Source organism: Gadus morhua, chromosome 7, assembly GCF_902167405.1.
Source record: "Gadus morhua chromosome 7, gadMor3.0, whole genome shotgun sequence".
Classification (NCBI taxonomy): Eukaryota; Metazoa; Chordata; class Actinopteri; order Gadiformes; family Gadidae; genus Gadus; species Gadus morhua.
In genome coordinates this window covers 8,236,820-8,254,265 of record NC_044054.1, presented here as the reverse complement: position 1 = coordinate 8,254,265, position 17,446 = coordinate 8,236,820, and the positions used below count along the sequence as shown (strand labels likewise).

General features: G+C 43.5%; 2 protein-coding genes across 9 annotated transcripts in view; one reads left to right on the top strand and one right to left on the bottom strand.

Moving 5' to 3' along the window:
- Positions 1 to 318: 318 nt before the first annotated feature.
- LOC115546504 (methylmalonic aciduria and homocystinuria type D homolog, mitochondrial) lies at positions 319 to 13,230 on the bottom strand. 3 transcript variants are annotated; one of them, XM_030360015.1, is made up of 8 exons: positions 13,154 to 13,230; positions 11,976 to 12,034; positions 11,511 to 11,652; positions 8,599 to 8,816; positions 7,452 to 7,557; positions 2,311 to 2,426; positions 1,605 to 1,691; positions 319 to 1,113 (listed from the first exon to the last, which is right to left on the bottom strand). In XM_030360015.1, the coding sequence occupies exons 1-8, from the start codon at positions 13,218 to 13,220 to the stop codon at positions 910 to 912; spliced, it is 999 nt and encodes a 332-aa protein (XP_030215875.1). In that variant the 5' UTR covers positions 13,221 to 13,230; the 3' UTR covers positions 319 to 909. The 3 variants fall into 3 exon arrangements, with proteins under 3 accessions (XP_030215875.1, XP_030215876.1, XP_030215877.1); XM_030360016.1 differs by having other exon boundaries at positions 13,045 to 13,191; XM_030360017.1 differs by having other exon boundaries at positions 13,141 to 13,159.
- Positions 13,231 to 14,411: 1,181 nt separating this feature from the next.
- Positions 14,412 to 17,446, top strand: part of inpp4ab (inositol polyphosphate-4-phosphatase type I Ab) — a 63,569-nt gene continuing 60,534 nt past the window's right edge. For all 6 annotated transcript variants that reach the window (XM_030359973.1, XM_030359976.1, XM_030359971.1 and 3 more), the window contains exon 1: positions 14,412 to 14,523. The gene's annotated coding sequence lies outside the window, so the exon portion shown is untranslated. The remainder of the gene's footprint in view (positions 14,524 to 17,446) is intronic.

Sequence of the window (17,446 nt, the reverse complement as noted above, 5' to 3'; positions counted from 1 at the left end):
AATTTCTTAACTTTAGTTTGCCCTTAGCCGATCCAGGGTACAACATTGAAGAGCAAGTCTGAACTTTGAATCAGAATAGCATCTCCAAGCTGGGTGGTCAGTTCTCAGAATAACAAAACAAAGTCCCATAAATCTATGATCTGATCTCATTCATAAAGAAATCATTAGATCAGTCTACTAGCCTATCCAGTGGACTGTAGCAAACGTTGCTCATCTATCCGGCATACATCTAGGTGGACACGCCCACTTGTGATGTCAGAAGAGGGAGATTTTCAAAACTGCTTGTATCGGCTACAAAAAGGAAATCGGACTACAATACAGACAAAAAAATAAAACTTTACTTTTAGTAATGTTGAGAAATGACAAGTGTGGGTTCCAGAAGGGCTATTGACAGACGATATAAAATGGTGAACAATATACATTACAAACTGCATAACTTGACTGTCTCCATACTAGTCAGCGAAGAGGCTGTATGGATTTCCTTTTCCTCTCAAATCCAATTTACTCATTGGAAATAAACAATCGGAAAATCAAATCTCGTGACTGCGGCGAAAAAACACTGAGAACAGCCAGGGTTTTCATCTGTGAATCCGATAAGATAACAACCAAATCTGATTTTAAATAAGACAAAAAAATACCATTCCACCACTTCAGAAATCCACACTAAACTTTCCCGACCTCGCTACAAGTTGCATTACAGTTTACAATCACGGCTCAACCCAGGTTGTTTTTAATCGGATGCACCTAACGTACAGCATATAAAAACAAGAGTTCGAAAAATATCCAAAAAGACGTGCACCTGGGTCTCATGTCCATGACCGGAGAACCCCAAGTCGGATGTTCCGACTTTCCGATATTTTTTTTTCCCCAGACATTTTTCCTCCGCTGCGCGACGCCATCCCCGTCCGATCAGCGTACGTTTGCGAGTCCCCTGAGTCGTGCGACGGTGGAGCTGTAGGTCGGCGCGTTGGTGAACACCGTCCCCACGAACACCGGCGTTCCCCTGAGCACGTGACGGATCACTGTGCACGAGCCCGACGCCTCGATCTGGAAGCCCTGGTGCCGCCGGTCGCCCTCGGCGACCACCGACGTCGGGAGCACCGATCCGAAGAACTGGAAGGGGGAGGAGCCAGGGATAGGTGATGGATGTCGGGTTAATGGCTCTTTACAGGGAAGGAGTTCGGATTACGGCTGAATGATTTGGGGTTAATAATCCAATTGCGATTATTCCAACTGATATTGCGATTGCGATTTTTCTTTTTTTTAAGTTCTGTATGTTCCATATTATTAACTAAACAACCTGCCCGCTCTTGTGATCTGATTGGCCACACTGTGTACCCCCCAACAGCCCCCCCCCCCCTCCTTTACCATTGGCTCTTACAGCTTAGTTATGGTTCCACTACGATGCAACGCAAAAAAAGGCTGCTGGCCAATGATTGGCCAGAGTGACGCCAGATTTTCAGAACGGCTTGTAACGGCTAATCACACTCACACCCGGTGGTGTAATATGTCTCTTTTAACAATGTTAGCTCAAATCGGCTTAAAACGGGCCGCAATGATTGAGCGTAAATGGGTAAGGGGTTGGGGTCAAAGGGTCAACTTACGGCCGCTCCGGTCATGGGGTCAATGAAGTCGGCCCAGTAGCCCGCAGTCCACAGAGCGAAGCACATTTCTTTGGCGCCGGTAACAAACTATTGTAAAAAAAAATTAAAAAAAAAGATTGTTAAAGGGACACTGTGTAAAAATGACTCCCATCTAGTGGTACAATTGTATATTGCATTCAAACTAATAGTGCTCGCTTGTTCAAAAACTACGGTTGGCAGTATGTGCCAAGAAGCTGTGTGATGACATCCAATACTACCTCATCGAGTCATTCGAGTGATGATGAGGTTCGTTATTTCAAACAAATTTAAAACTGCATTGAATCATAAGCTAATGATGTATGAGTAATTATTTCTCAAGCAAGATAGTGAATTATTTCAGTCATCATTCACGCTGGCTCAGAGTGAAAACGCGTTTGCACTTCCTGTACCACGTAGTGTTTTTTGTCCCTCTCGGCAGTTCATAGACCGGAAGAACATGGAAGCCTCCATGAAGCTTACCCGTCCTATGTAACTACATATTAATTATTCTTCGCTCGAGGATAAGTGAGATTTTTGGCAGAGATCATTTTACACCAATGAGGACTTATTTATGAATGAATACGTTGATTTGAGGTAATAAATGACTTAAAATATTACACAGTGTCCCTTTAAGTTAAATCACAAAAACCAATCTGGGGAGGGGGGGGCTTTTGGCGGGAGCTCTCACTTGACCGAGAAGTTGTTCTCCGCTCTCCTGCGGCCCGCTGAGCCTCTCGTTTCGCTGCGTTACCGTGACAACGGTGATGCCCCCGGTGGGCACTGCGGGGAAGTACAGGTCGAGATCTGGGGGAAGAAGGGAACACAGGATGTTGGTTCAAAGATCCTGTTTCAATGCTTTTTTTTAGGGCTAATAATTGCATTGGGGGGGGGGGGGGGGGGGGGGTTCTACTAGAATAGGGTTACCTGCCTGTATGTTAAAGGTGACATGATACACCACCAGCTGTGAGTGTTATTAGCTGGTACAAGCCGTTTGGCATAGGGAATGATCACAAGTGAGCGTGTCCAACTAGATATACAAAGGATAGAGGCGCGTTTACTCTCCTGGTGATAACGAGACAGCTCACCAGTGATAACGGGCACGGTAGGGATTCTAAAAGTTCTTCACAGCAGGGGTTTTTTATCCGATAAAAAACGGTCAGAACTAAACAGTACTTACTTAGATCAGTTTCAAGTTTGCATGCCTTTATTTCCTTGATGCCTATCCCCTACTATCCTTTTGCTTTTATTTATGGGAAGCACATACAGTATTGCCACTGTATGGAAGGCAACACTTGCCGTTATCTAGAGCTGGTTTACTAGTACACATGGGCGTCAGTTTTGTTTGAAATGTGCTGGGGACAGACGCAATCGGAAGTGCATTTTCAGAAGTGCTGGGATCAATGAGGATTCTCTCTTTTTTTTCTATTTAGTTCATCAGGTTATCACTCGGATACTGGTACTAGCAACCTGCTCTGGTGATTTTTACCTATGTATTCAGGCTAAATTGACTAGATTGTCTGATGCCTCATCATTGCATCCGAGTATTGGTATTATTAGCATTGGCATCTTGCCAAAATGAAAAAATTACTTCACACAGTGTGTCTTTTTACAATGTATTTGTTATCATTCGTAGTGTTGATCAGCAGAGAAATAGTTTGCCAAAAACGTTAACGTTGCTATCAACCGAATACGCTGGGGTTGATAGGTAAACGGGCAACTTGCGGAGTGATACGGAAGACGTGAATCAGATTCACTTTCCTTGACAGCGGACAAATATGCTGGACGTGAGCGTATCACGGCATTGAGAAGAGCCGTGTAATAAACAAAAAGAATTGACAGATGAAAGTTGGAAAGGCCCATACAAGTGAATGAAGCAGTCTACAGCATTGAGAAGAGCTGTGTAATAATCCATAATGATTCAACTCAAGTGTTTTTTTTTCTTTTCTATTTTTACAAGTGGTGTGTACAAAATCAATCTTGCCTAAAACTGGTGGGCAATCGTTGCAAGCGGAATTGACGCCTATGCCAGTAGACAACGATTAAAACTGAGCAAAGTCATGCCAACAGACATTACAACCTCAATCAATATCTTGGTGGTAGTAGCAAATATTCAAACTATTTTCAAGATTATTTTTGATTATTTTTGATTATTCAAATTTGATTAAGATGCTGTGATCCGTAAAGTCCCCCATCGAAAATGATTGATCCAGCAGTGGTGAAGGGAAATACGTGTGCTCAGCTAAGTGCAGTATGTGATATAATGGTTGATTCTTTTATATTAAGTAAAACCTTCATGCTCCGCCATGTTCATGAGCGTCACTAGATAACTCTGTTATCAAAATTTGGCTCGAGTTGCCGAACGGAAGTAGAATCATAACAGTGTCATGAGGTGTCGTTCACGTGAACTTTCAGACGTTGTGAAAATGTTTCCCCATAATTTCCAGTGATGTGAATGCACCATAGATGCAGAAGTCTAGGTAGACACGCCTACTTGTGATGTCGCTATGAAAATCATTCCTTCCCATCGTTTTCGCCCAATCGTAATTGGAACGCCCTACGTACTCAAACTAAATGCAAATGTAAATGGACTACATTTATATAACCATGGACTGCTTTTCTAACCATTGGCCACCCAAAGCGCTTTACAATATTGCCTCACATTCACGCGAACATTCACACACCGACGGCAGAGTCAACCATGCAAGGCGACAGCCAGCTCGTCAGGAGCAGTTTGGGTTAGGTGCCTTGCTCAAGCACACCTCAACACTCAGCTAGGAGGCACCGGGGATTGAACCGGCAACCTTCAGGTTACCAGCCAACCCGCTCTACCTCCTGAGCTGCTGCCGGAGGTAACTAAGTACAATAAGTGGGGGAAGTATGGATGTCGGATCACGCCACAGGGGTTTAACCAGCATAACACTGGGGCCAGGCTGGCTGATCCTGGATGGGGCCTTGATAAGCCCTGCAACAAAAGATCTGCAGCCTCACCAAGCCCCAGAGCCTAATCAGTCTGACTCAGCCTCCCCAGTATCATAAAACCAGTAGGCTTGAACACACCCACCACCCCCGAAACAACATATCTAAACTTGAATACATTGAACCCTTTCTGGCCCCGAGTTCTTAGCCATACGCCAACTGAACAATGCAAAAACTAGAACTGCAAGCAGTTATGCAGGGGTCCAAGAAGTGTGCATTTCGCCGGCACAACGCGACAAGAAATGTGCATTTCGCCGGCACAACGCGAAGCATGTGTTCAAAACGCTACCCTGAACCTCTGGATACAAAGGATTTGACTGTGTTAGGAGTAGCGAGAAGTCAGTGTAGCGTTTTCGCGGCTAAATTCTGTAGAAGATATACAATTTCCTCGTTTATTGCGCCCCCTAATGGCAGAATTTTCCGATTTTTTTATTGAACGACATTAAGGTTAGCACCAACATGTGTGTAAAATTTGGACTCGATCCGATGTCTAATTTTGGATTTCTTTGGATTTTTGATTTTCCACGTCTAATTTAGCTAATAAACCAATATTCAAAACACTACCGTTTCGTCGTCGAGGGTCGGATCAAAAAAGTGTTCGATGCATTCTTTTGCGTGTGAGTCTGACGATGTCGTGTGAAAAGTTTGGTGTCGATTGGTCAAGAAATATGGGAGGAGTAGGGAAAAAACAGTTTTGCAGTTTTCGCGATTTTGCGAAAAAAAATTATGGACGCAAATGGGCGTGGCCTATGCCAAAAGATGCAGCAGACTCCAGTGAATATGTGCGTACACGTTTTTGACTGTGGGAGGTTCGGTGTGGGAGTTATAGCCCCAAACGCGTATTCCTTGGTATAGCGCCACCTAGTGACCGGCGTGTCTGGATTTTGTTATCCGAGTAGCGGTGCCGGACCTGAATCTAGTCATGCTATTGGCATGTCCGCACCATTTACGGTTTGGGCTGTGGGCCCACTCATTTTGCATTGAACTAGATCTAATTTCACAAGCAACATAAAAAATACCTGGATATAACCGTTTGCACTAAAAAATAAATTATATGGACGCTACTGTGCAATACCGTTTACCTCAGTTGTTATTCTTATTTATCTGCATATTTTCCGCTTTATTTTTATTTTTCCATCTTTTTTAGTAAATTTTATCTTTATTTGATTTACGCATATTTTACCTTCCCTATATATTTAGCATTCGCTCGGTATGATTCGCACCGTCTCAAAGACATTTAAATTTCGCTGTACTATGTGCAATGAAGATAAAGAGAATTATATTCTATTCTAAACACAGCTGTGATGCCATCTGTAAACAATCCAGCGTTTGTGTTTCAATCACAATTTTAATCCAAGCCATCTGTGTTGTATACGGGGAATGGGTTAACCTAGCAATTGCTAGTTTTTGGCACTTGTTTCTATGAACATCCTTTCTGTGGTACATCCTTAAGCCGGCCACACACCGCTAGCCGCCGCTAGCACCAATAGGAAGCGGCGCACTGCAGCACCGTTGCGACATGTTTTGGATGAAGCAGATCCACAAACTACCATAGTATAGGCTACCATAGTTATACTGAACATAGCTGTTTTATGACTACATATATGGCCCGGATGCCAATGATCCTCTGTTATGTACTGTCAGGCACTTTGCTTACGGTTTAGTCACTTTACACACTTTATCTACCGTCATTGTTCATTATTATTGAATAGTGGAATTATTAATCTAGTCTAGTGCATCAAAAATTTCCATATGTACAGGACCTTGTATCAAGTCGCGATGCACCAAACAGCTAGCGGGGCGGCGCGCCGCCGAGCGCTAGCACGCGTCTAGCCACCGCCGGTGTGGTCTAGTACATGCGGAATAATGGGGCCGGTCTTTTTGACACGCCGTTCTTTTTGACACGCCACTTCGGCGCCGGTGTGTGTTCGGCATCAGTGTGGTGTGTCCACCTAGATGTATGACGGACAGATAAGCAAAGTTTGCTAAGGTCCACTGAGTAGGCTGGTAGACTGATCTATCAGCACACATCTAGGAGGACACGCCCACTTGTGATGTGGGATGAGGCAGGTTTTCCAAACGGCTTGTAACGGCTAATCACACTCTCGCCTGGTGGTATAATATGTAAAGGATAGAGTAAACAACGCCAGTTATTTCCCTGACAGCGGTCAATTATGCTTAGCAACGGTCAATTCTAAAAGATAATTGACAGCCGATCGTTGGGATGGCCCATTCAAGTGAATGGAGCATTCTACTAGCCTGGCTATTGCCAGACCAAGATCAATCGTAGATTGCACGTTGGTCTGGGGAGGCTACTGTCATTTTCTGCACAAAAGGCGTGATCAATTGGGCATAGTTCAAACAACTCTGTACGCAATTGGCTGCTTGCCGTCGCCTCCCTGTTGTCATTGTGTTAAACCAGCCAATAGGGCGCCTGGAGGAAAAGACAGCTTGGTGATAAGTAACCCTTTAACAATAGTCTAACTGAACTAGGGATCGGCATGACTAATCGATGATCGACCATTGATCGTTAAGCATTTTGGCGCTCAAAAGGAGGTTGTGTTGCGTAGTAACGGAACAGCCAAACCGCTTGGTTGGCTGTTCCTTGGTTCTTATTGGAATTGAAATACAGATTTTGCCTTTTTGAATTGTTTCCAAATGTTTAAGAGCTCATTGTGGGGCTTTTACAAGCACCGCCTAGGTGCTTGTAAAAGAAAATTAAGATTAAATGGACAATTGATCTTTAATTTTATCGATGATCGATCAAGGACATTTCTTAAAATGCCCATCCCTTAACTGTACGTTCCTGTAGTTTCCTGTTAACAATCGGAAGACAACTCATTGGACGCCCACCTTTCCTCAGCAGCTCTGGGCAGGAGTTCACAGTGCAGTCGGTGGACATTTGTTCAAAGTACTGCTCGGCCTTGCGCATTCTCAACGACAAGTTCGCCTCCTTGGTCTGGGGAAGAAACGTAAAAACAAAGTTATAGGAGCTTATAACTTTGTTATAAGTCCAGCACGAATGGTCCTTGGTTTGACTCCCGAGTGACCAGGCGGACGCACCATGTTTACCTAAAGTTTGTAGTAGGAGTAGTAAAGGATTAGTTATGGTTGGTCTACGCAACGCAAGGGGGTTTACGGACCCTTTACGTCCTTGCGGACCCTCCGTGCGTCCACCCCAAGGGCTTGACGTGCACCTAGCGAAAAGTGTAACCTTGGGTCGAGGCGACGCAGCCGCAATGTCTACGATTGGTCCGCTCGTTTTAACCCGACGCAGAACCAAAACAGGGTTACGACTGTGTCGCAGTGTCTGCGTGGTCATTGCGCTGCGTCGACGTGGAACAATAACTGAGCCTTAAACGCAAAGGACGGACCCTTATCACCTGTACCCATAATAGGCACACAAAAACAGACATGACAACATCAATGGAAGACAAGAGAATGGCCATCGCACACAGATTCATTTTTTGCTTCCATTTTTACCTCAGTTTTTTATTTTTTATATTTATTCCGTGTTTCTATACTTCATTTTTTTGGTACGATATTTATTTTTATTTTTTCTTTATTACAGAGTGAGATGGCTAGATATGGAAGATAGGGGAGGAACCTTATATGGTACGACCCCGTATTTCTAAGTTTCTGTTTTCTTCCATTTTACCTCATATTCATATTATAATATGTAACCCGTAACTTGTGAATTTTATCAAAATATGCTACTCGGCTTGATCATTTGAGGAATCCTCTCCGATAAAAGTGAACAACTTGACACCAAAATAAAAACATCGTAAACCACCTCCATCATAGTACCCGGTAAACGATCATAAATCTGAATATGGTACACAGCTTGATCGGCAGAATCACCATCAAAACAGTTGCGGATCCTTTTTCCAATAATAGCGAAAAAATAAATAAACGTTAATAAAAAATAAAAAAGCGGAACAAAAATAGTCGTCTTCCGTCGTTGTTCCCGATGAATCAGTAAAAAAATAAAGAATCCTACCTGGAACTCGCTGACAAACTGCGCCAGCACAAACTCGTGCCGCTCGCCACTAGTGGGCGCACTCAGTACATCCGGCACCGTTCGGTGTAGCGGGAACAGCTTCTGGTTTCCCACGCCTTCCAGGTGACAGTCGAACCCTGTGTTGCCTGGCAACTGGAAGCGGCGGTCCTGTGGTCCGAAGGGGCCCATCTTCTCGTCGGGCCATACGGTGCTGGGCCCTGGTCGGGGGGACAGGGGAGGGGGTTCATTTTTCATTTTTGCTTTGGTACGGTTCGATTTCACATAGCAATTTTCGCAACAGTGCCAGAATTTGTCAACAAACCCGGATGTGAGCAAAGAACGTTAAATCATTGGACAAAAAGGTCTGGGGCGGGGTAAAGCGTTAGAGGAAAAAAAAAAGGGGGAGAAAGCGCCGGTGAAAGTAAACAATCATGGATATCCAGCGTGATATACATTGATCTGCGGACCGGTCCAAGTCCTTCTCCCTCATCCTGACTCAGAATGTGTCAAATGCATCAGCATTTTTATGTATATTTCCAACATACTTAATATGTGCTTTTGTCGGACCGTCGGGTGAAATTGAGTCGTGGCTCAACATGGAGCAAAGAGGAGACGGAATGTCTTTTGGATATCGGACCCAAATATCCAATAGACGTTCCGTCTATCATTTTTAGAACTTGATTGGACCGAGGTGCGTTCGCTTTCACATCTCAAGCGAATCGCACCAGGGTTCGTCAGTACAGTGTCTGTTTCCAGTCTAAAAAGAGACCAGTTTTAATTTTTTTTTTTTTTTGTTAACATATTCTCCATCCATTAAAAGAGAAAGATCAGTTAAGTCATTAATTCGTCTGAAATATACCAACCAGCACATCCATATTTGACTAACAGCTTGTGCTAGCTCCCGCCTAGCAATAACATCAATGGTGGAGCTCTGGCTAACTGTTTTTCTGTCAATTCACCTGCACAACTCGTTAATGTCTGACTTCGGAATAAATCTGTTATTTTTGAGCACTTAGATGCATCCCCCTCCAGCATCCGCCTCTTCTTTATTCTGGCCTTTTCAGCCCCTCCTTTCTCTTTTCTCTTCTTGCCTTCCATGAGTGCCACAACAAGCAAAAGCAAGCAACCACAAACTTCCTCGCCTTCTCTGTCTGACGTGTCTTTAGGGTCATGCCATTAGACGTGGGGCCGTTCATATATCCCCCTACATTTCCGAAAATGGACTTGACCTGCAAGCTGTTTATTGGATAAACACATTTCCCAATCCCAGGAGTCTTTGCTCCATTCTATGTCAATTCAAGAAAAAACAAATTAAAGTAAACTGTAGTTCGTATTAGGGTTGCCGCGGTGTGGACATTTTCACACCGAGTAATACGCTTGTGTCAACACCGGTATTACCGGTATAAACGGTATTAACTTTGAAACTATAGGTCAACCTCCATCTTCTCCCTCAACTCTCCTCTCACACTCGGTGACAGCGGCTGGCAGCGCGCCAATTCTCGGCGTCTTATAACGTTCTATATATAATAGTATAATACAATTTTTTATATCATAATATCACGGCCAAAAGCTCTGTGCGCCTCCGGATGGCCGTAGCACGGGGAGCTCACGCAGGGATTGGGCTTCGCAGGGTTTGTTTACCCTGTTGTTTGTTTGGTCTTGTAAGGAAGCACGTCAATTCTCGGCGCGACAATTCTCCCGCACAGAGCAGAACTGTGGCAGAACTGTGGCCTATTCTACACATTTTAATTTTCTTAATTATAATTATATTATTCATTTTTACTGAATTTGTTTTTTATTACTCCAAAAAAAAAAAAAAAAAAAAAAATTGGTTTTTGCCGGTGTGCAACACCGAGTAATCGGTGTTAGCCTCAACACCGGTAACACCGGTAATACCGTATAGTGCGGCAACCCTAGTTCGTATTATTTATTTATGGCCATGAAAGTTCTGTAAAAAAACATTAATGAGACATCGAGAGTAAGCAAGTGGTATAAATATTGGTTGGATGTTCTCGAGACATGTATTGTTTATTTCGGGGATTTTCACGGCGTCTTGACGGGGATTAAAATATGCTCAGGGCCGGCTTGCAGACGCTTCGCTGCCGCTCACAACTGTGGGCCGGTCCAACTGACTTCGCAGGCCGCTCACAATTGTGGGCCGGTCCACCTAACCTCGCTGGCCGGCCGGCCGACCGGGAAATCTCCCGATCTCTTCCGACGGCCCATCCGCCTCTGGCATCATGGGTGGCATTTAAGAACCAAGGACTTAAACTAAGTGTAGTGCCTTTTAGAATGGTTTGCACTGAAGGAAAGAAACCCAATACTTGACACTATTTCTTTGTTAAGTCTCTGCAGCTTTTGTGCTTAAATTGTATTTATCTGCAACATTATGTTAAATGATTACAGCGTTGCACAATAAATGTTCTCAAAACGACATACTATATTTATCTTATTTTTAAATACATTTAGCAGTTTGGCTTTCCTTAGGGTCAATGTAAGCTTTTCGGAAATGGTTATTTTATGATTTTTATATTCTGATATATATCGTCATCGCAAGAGGCTGCAATGTATATCGCAATATGGATTTTAGGCCATATCGCCCATCCCGTGTGTGTGTGTGTGCGTGTGATGTCTGGATGAAGCAGCCTCACATGGCTGAAGGAGAGTCTGATTGGACTCTGGGGCTGTGGGAGGCTGCACACCTGCTGAGTATTTTATATGCTGGATAGATGAGCAACGTTTGCTACGGTCCACTGGGTAGGCTGGTAGACTGATCTATCCAGCGCACATCTAGGTGGAAACGCCCACTTGTGATGTCAGAAGACACAGATTTCCAAAAAGGCTTATAATTGCTAATCACACTCACACCTGGTGGTATAACATGTCCCCTTTAATGTCGGAGGCTGTCCTACCTGATTGGGCTTGTGAAACTGCGATATACGGTTCATCGGAGCTGGCCCCGGAAAAGGTCCTGGTTCGTCCCAGTCTGATGGCTCTTACGGCCTGGAGTCCAGCCGTCTGGCAGACCGCCATCCTGGCACTACCACAGAGCACCTATAGCGGGGAAAACAGGCTATTTGAGAGCTCTTGAGTTCAATACAACAACGCAACACAACAATAATAATGCAGATATCTGGCCTATAGGGGACACACACACACACACACACACACACACACACACACACACACACACACACACACACACACACACACACACACACACACACACACACACACACACACACACACACACACACACACACAATGCTGTGCACATAATAATGACCGGATTGCCAAATGGAGAACACTTTTGAAACTTATGTAACGGCACATCGGACGTAATTAAAACGTGTAACGTTACAACTTAAGTCACTCACCCTTGTAGACATCCCGGTCTGTCCTTCTTTTAGTTGTTTTTCCACCTTGTTTTGTCCACCTGCGAGTTTAAACCAAAGAGCAATGCGATCAAAAACAAAAAAGATACATTACGATACAACTTTATTAATCCCCGTAGGAGAAATTAGTTTGTTACAATAGCTCAGCAGCAGTGGAAAAACAAATGATTCAAAATATATAGAATAAAATAAATATAATATAAGTACTAATACAAACAAAAGTAGACACTAAGGGTAAATGCTAAACGAGTAAGGAGAAGACAATACAACAGTACAAACAACAACAAATAGGGCAAACCAAAATAAAAGGTATAAACATTATAAATTATAAAAGTATAAAGTGTAAATTATAAAGTGGCTAAGTTCCAGATATGCAATGTTAACAAAGATGCACTGTTAACGAAGTCAACAAAAATGTTCCATATCCAAGAGATAAAGGACCTTAGAATTCATGAATAAGGCCCATAAAACAAACAGATTGTATTAAAGTACAGCACTACGGCTGCAATATCGACGCGTGTATGCGCGTGCGTTTGTGCGTGCATGCGTGTGTCTCAGAGAGCAATAGCACTAGCTTAGCAAGGGTGTAATGGATGGGCGTGAGACAGAGAGACACACAGACACAATCTCAAACTAACAAACTGTGTGTGTCTGTGTGTGTAGTACAGGTGTGTGAGAATTGCGTTTGTGTGTGTGCGTGTGCGTGTGTGTGTGTGTTTAGTAAAAGTGTGTGTGTCTGTGTGTGTGTGTGTGTGTGTGTGTGTGTGTGTTTGGTACAAGTGAGTGTGTTTGTGTGGTACAAATGTGAGTGTATGTGTGATTGTTGTGCATTGAAGTACATGACAACGGCTGCTCATGATGCAATCGTTTCACAGAACTAACCGACAAGCTCGAACAATCAAATCCAAACGTCAAAAAGGGTATTTTGAGTTATTTTTTAGCGATGCATTCCGCATTAATGGTATTGTGTAAGCATTGTGTGTTTTGTAGATCAGCTGACATAACGCTATGGAGGTCGTTGTTGTTGTGTGTGTGTGTGCAACAAACATACCTTTTTATCCGCGAATTAACCATTCGGGTGGTGAGGTAATAAAAAGTTAAATGCGCTCATGTAAAAACACAAAACGTTTAAATCGGCTCAAAGTACATTTTGTTCCTACCTTGAAACCCCGAATTTCGCGATTCGCTCCGACGTAAAGCAACGAGGGACAAAATACGCCAGCGCATGCGCCTTGGCAAAATTAACCCCTTCATGCGCCTTGGATGTTTTCACGCCACACGTGTGTATAACATGTGTATAATATTGTTAAATCGTCAAGGTTGATGAATAAACTTTTATTATTTAAATATTTTTTCTTTTTTTAAGAGCACTAAATCAGCTGGCATTGAAGTTTTCTACAGTTTTCTTAAACTAGCGTACGCCTATTTGTATGATGCAATGTTATTTGTGTAGAATGGCCATTAATATATCCATTTTTGCTTATGTCTGTAGTACCTTTTAGAATACACCATTTAAATCAAATCGCCGAAAAGTTATTAATGGTTCAAAGGAAATTGAAAGCAGCTACCCCACATTTAAACAGATTTTGCTATTGTATTATTTATTAATATTCTAATATTTGCCAATGGGATCGGTCGGAAATATCAGTAAAAAAGTAAGATATTTTTTGAGCTGCTACCACACTGATCTCTGTGCTCCTATTAACGGACCATGGGATCCTACAACCAATGGAGTATTAAACACATAGTTACTCAAAGTGGCCAGCAGGAAGCGCAAATCACCACCATATGCGCAGCATCGCAATACAATTCTCAGATAATTATATTCCTGTATACAAGATAGGAATATGTATTTGCCATAACCCAATAAAATCAAAAATAATAACAATGGCTGATAATACCAAATCGAAATAAAGAGCATTTTATTCACAAAACTAAACATACTCTGTAGGCATGATGAACACATTAGTAAACTGTTCATCATATAGGAAAACATTTAGTTGCGCAAGAAATACTATCTTGTTTTTTAACCATTCAAATGGGATTAGCGTGGGGGATAGGGTTAGGGTTAGGATTAGAAAAATAATCTAAAGAATCTTTCCTTTTAAAACCGTATTATTCTGGATTGGAAGGTACCAAAACTGTGTTTTGAAGAGGGAATTAAAAGTGATACCCTTTGTGGAGAAATGTATTCTAGGTGATACACAATGATACATGCAACTCGTAAAAATGTATGCATATATATATATATATATATATATATATATATATATATATATATATATATATATATATATAGATTGATAGATAAATCCTGTGAAACCTGTTAACGTTAGTAAACGCACTTTGCGTGTTTTCCTGCCAGTGCGCGTTTCCGCGTGTGGACAGTGCACGTGACGGGCCGTCACGTGACGTACGCGTCACCGAGTAAAGGGGGCGCGCCTCGTCTCTCGCTCACACTGCTGCAGTACGTGATCGAACAGCAACACACACACAGCACAACTTTAAAAACGGAAGGTGACCTCACCAGGTGAGTCCTGCGCCTGTGCAGTGGTCGCGACGTTTGACGTTTAAGTGTCAAAAGCGACAAAAAACGGAGACGCGCATTACCTATCGCCGGTTGTTGTTGTGTAGCAGCACCAACTTTTTTTTTCCCCCAGGGGTGGGGAATCAGATAGAATCCGTAAGAGTGAACCGGAAGTAGTCCGGTGTTCAAATTAGATTAAATGGTTAAATGGTTAATGATAAAAATGGGCCGTGTCGCGCGCTGCAGGTTGCAGGGACAGCCGACCGCGGAAGGCTACTGCTATTACGTAATGTGTGTGTGTGTGTGTGTGTGTGTGTGTGTGTGTGTGTGTGTGTGTGTGTGTGTGTGTGTGTGTGTGTGGGTGTGGGTATGTGTGTTTGTCTTTGTGGTACAAGTGTGTCTGTGTGTAGTAGAAGTGTGTGTGTGTGTGTGTTTGTGTGTAGTTCTTGTGTAGTGGTACAATTTGTGTGTGTTTGGGGTACAAATATGTTTGTGTGTGTGTGTGTGTGTGTGTGATAAATAAAAACAAAACTTTCTCAAGTCACCTGGGAAACACGCACAATTGTACTACACTACACACACAGAAACACACACTTGCACCACACTGTCAACCCAGTCGTTGTTTTGTTTTGGGATGATGATGATGAAGATGAAGAACATGACGACGTATGTGGTTACGGAGGATGGACCACAAGACGTGATATCATATTCATCATAATCGATTCAATGATAATAATTCATATGTCTTAAATCTTTTTCGCCAAGTCATTTCTCGTGTGATGCGGCACGTCCATCTGTGATTGGTCGGAGGTTGGCGATGAGTGTGTAGTGTGTTGTCAAGTTGTGTTGTTGAAGTTGTGTGTTTCCTGCGATAGACCTCGATGGATCTGGATCTACATCATGTTCTGTGTGTGTGTGTGTGTGTGTGTGTGTGTGTGTGTGTGTGTGTGTGTGTGTGTGTGTGTGTGTCAGAGAGAGAGAGAGAGTGGGTCTGCATACTGTGTGTGTGTGTGTGTGTGTGTCATAGAGAGAGATAAGGAGCATGTTTGTTAGTTTGAGATTGTGTGTGTGTCTGTATGCTGGGAGTGTGGTTGTGTGTGTCGGAGAGAGAGAGAATGTTTGTTAGTTTGAGATTGTGTGTGTGTCTTTATGCTGGGAGTGTATGTGTGTGTGCTCTCTGACACACACACACACACACACACACACACACACACACACACACACACATTATTTTAGTACTCCTTCCTACAAGTAACAACACTTTGCAAACCTCCACAGTTTGAGGAACCCCTTGGTCAATCTATCTGATTAGTGGGGTTCAATTGGACATTGATTCACAGCTGTGCGGGTAACGTATGTGTGTGTGTTTCATTGTGTATCGCCCAAAGCCCAGAATGTGTATGTGTGTGTGCTCAGTGGAATAAGGTACAGAAGCATTGTGTGTGTGTGTGCCTGAGTTTCCTTTCTCGTGTGTGTGTGTGTGTGTGTGTTTGTGTTGACTCATAGCAAGCTCCCACACAGCACAGGCCATAGGAGGGTCAGAGGAGGGTGTTGTGATGTGATTCCTCCTCAGCTCTCGGTGTGTGTGTTGGCGTTGCGTTGTTTGCCGGTGGTGTACATGGAGACACAGTGATTAATATTCAGCATTGTGTCGTTCTCACCATTCTGCTGCAGTGACTGAGACACACGTATAATAATAATAAGAATAATAATTTATTGAATTTGTATAGCTTTTCTTGACACTCAAAGACGCTTTACAGTGAAGGGGGGGACGTCACTCATCACCACCCAGGGCTCCAGAGTGCGCCTAATTTGGGTGCACATGCGCCTAGAATTCGGGGTAGTGCGACCAAATATTTTATTTGGGCGCACCGGTGCAACTGAAAATTTATCTGGTATAATTATTATTATTATACCAGTCTATTCATAATATTGTAATGACCACGGAAGAGGCAGTGAATGAAGTTTTGATTAGACAGCGATTTATTAGGTACCTAATAAACCGTTGGAACACGCAAGACCGGTAACAATAGCAACGCCGGTAAACAAACCCGCGAAGCCCAATCCAGGGGCCCCGGGCCTGTACTACGAAGCTCGATTAGAGGGTTAGCGAGGTATGTTGAGCTGAAAGCCTGGGTTAGCTGTACCATGAAAGTCGATCTCTTTAAGCGTCGCTGTATCACCTTGGTGATTGACGCTCGCAACCAAACCTGGTCGGGAGCAGCTTTTCAGCGAGTCTACCCGGAGATCGGCTACTTATATCGGCGTGCGCAGCTTCCTAGCCCCTCCTCCGATAATGGCGTCACCATTTGTGGGTGTTCCCATGGACCTCGGCGCACTTATCGTACAGGCGTCTCTCCGGAGACAGAGGGTTTTTCGGGACAGAACCGATCCCTTGGCATTGTCTGACGATATTCTTTATGAGAGATACAGATTCGGCATTTATTTAAGGCATTTATTTAATGGTCAAAATATCATTAATCAATGGCGTAAATATCGACGGTGCAACCGGTGCAGCTGCCCGGTTGCACCGTCCCCCCCCCCCCCCCCCCCCCCCCTCAACAACTCAAAACTTGGGTGCACCATAAATACGTCTCCAAATAAAAAATTCAGGCGCACCAGTGCACCCAAGGAAAAAGTTAGTCTGGAGCCCTGCCACCAGTGTGTAGCACCCACTTGGGTGATGCACGGCAGCCAATCTGCGCCAGAACACTCACCACACACCAGCTTGAGGTGGAGAGTGAGGGAATCAATGAGTCAGCCTATTATAAAGGGGGATGACTAGGGGGCCAGATTGAATGAGCCTGGTTGGGCAGTTTTAGCCAGGACACCTGGGAATCCCCTACTCTTTGCGATAAGTGTCCTGGGATCTTTTATGACCTCAGTGAGTTAGGACCTCGGTTTTACGTCTCCTCCAAAGGACGGT

Bases quoted from the DNA above. Each gene is read 5' to 3' on its own strand.
- LOC115546504 (XM_030360015.1), bottom strand. From the start codon at position 13,220: ATGCGCTGGCGTATTTTGTCCCTCGTTGCTTTACGTCGGAGCGAATCG. The intron at 7,558-8,598 runs GTAGGATTCTTT...TTTCTTCCCCAG, and splicing joins AGTTTGTCAGCGAGTTCCAG to ACCAAGGAGGCGAACTTGTC. The intron at 1,692-2,310 runs GTGAGAGCTCCC...TTTTTACAATAG, and splicing joins GAGAACAACTTCTCGGTCAA to TTTGTTACCGGCGCCAAAGA.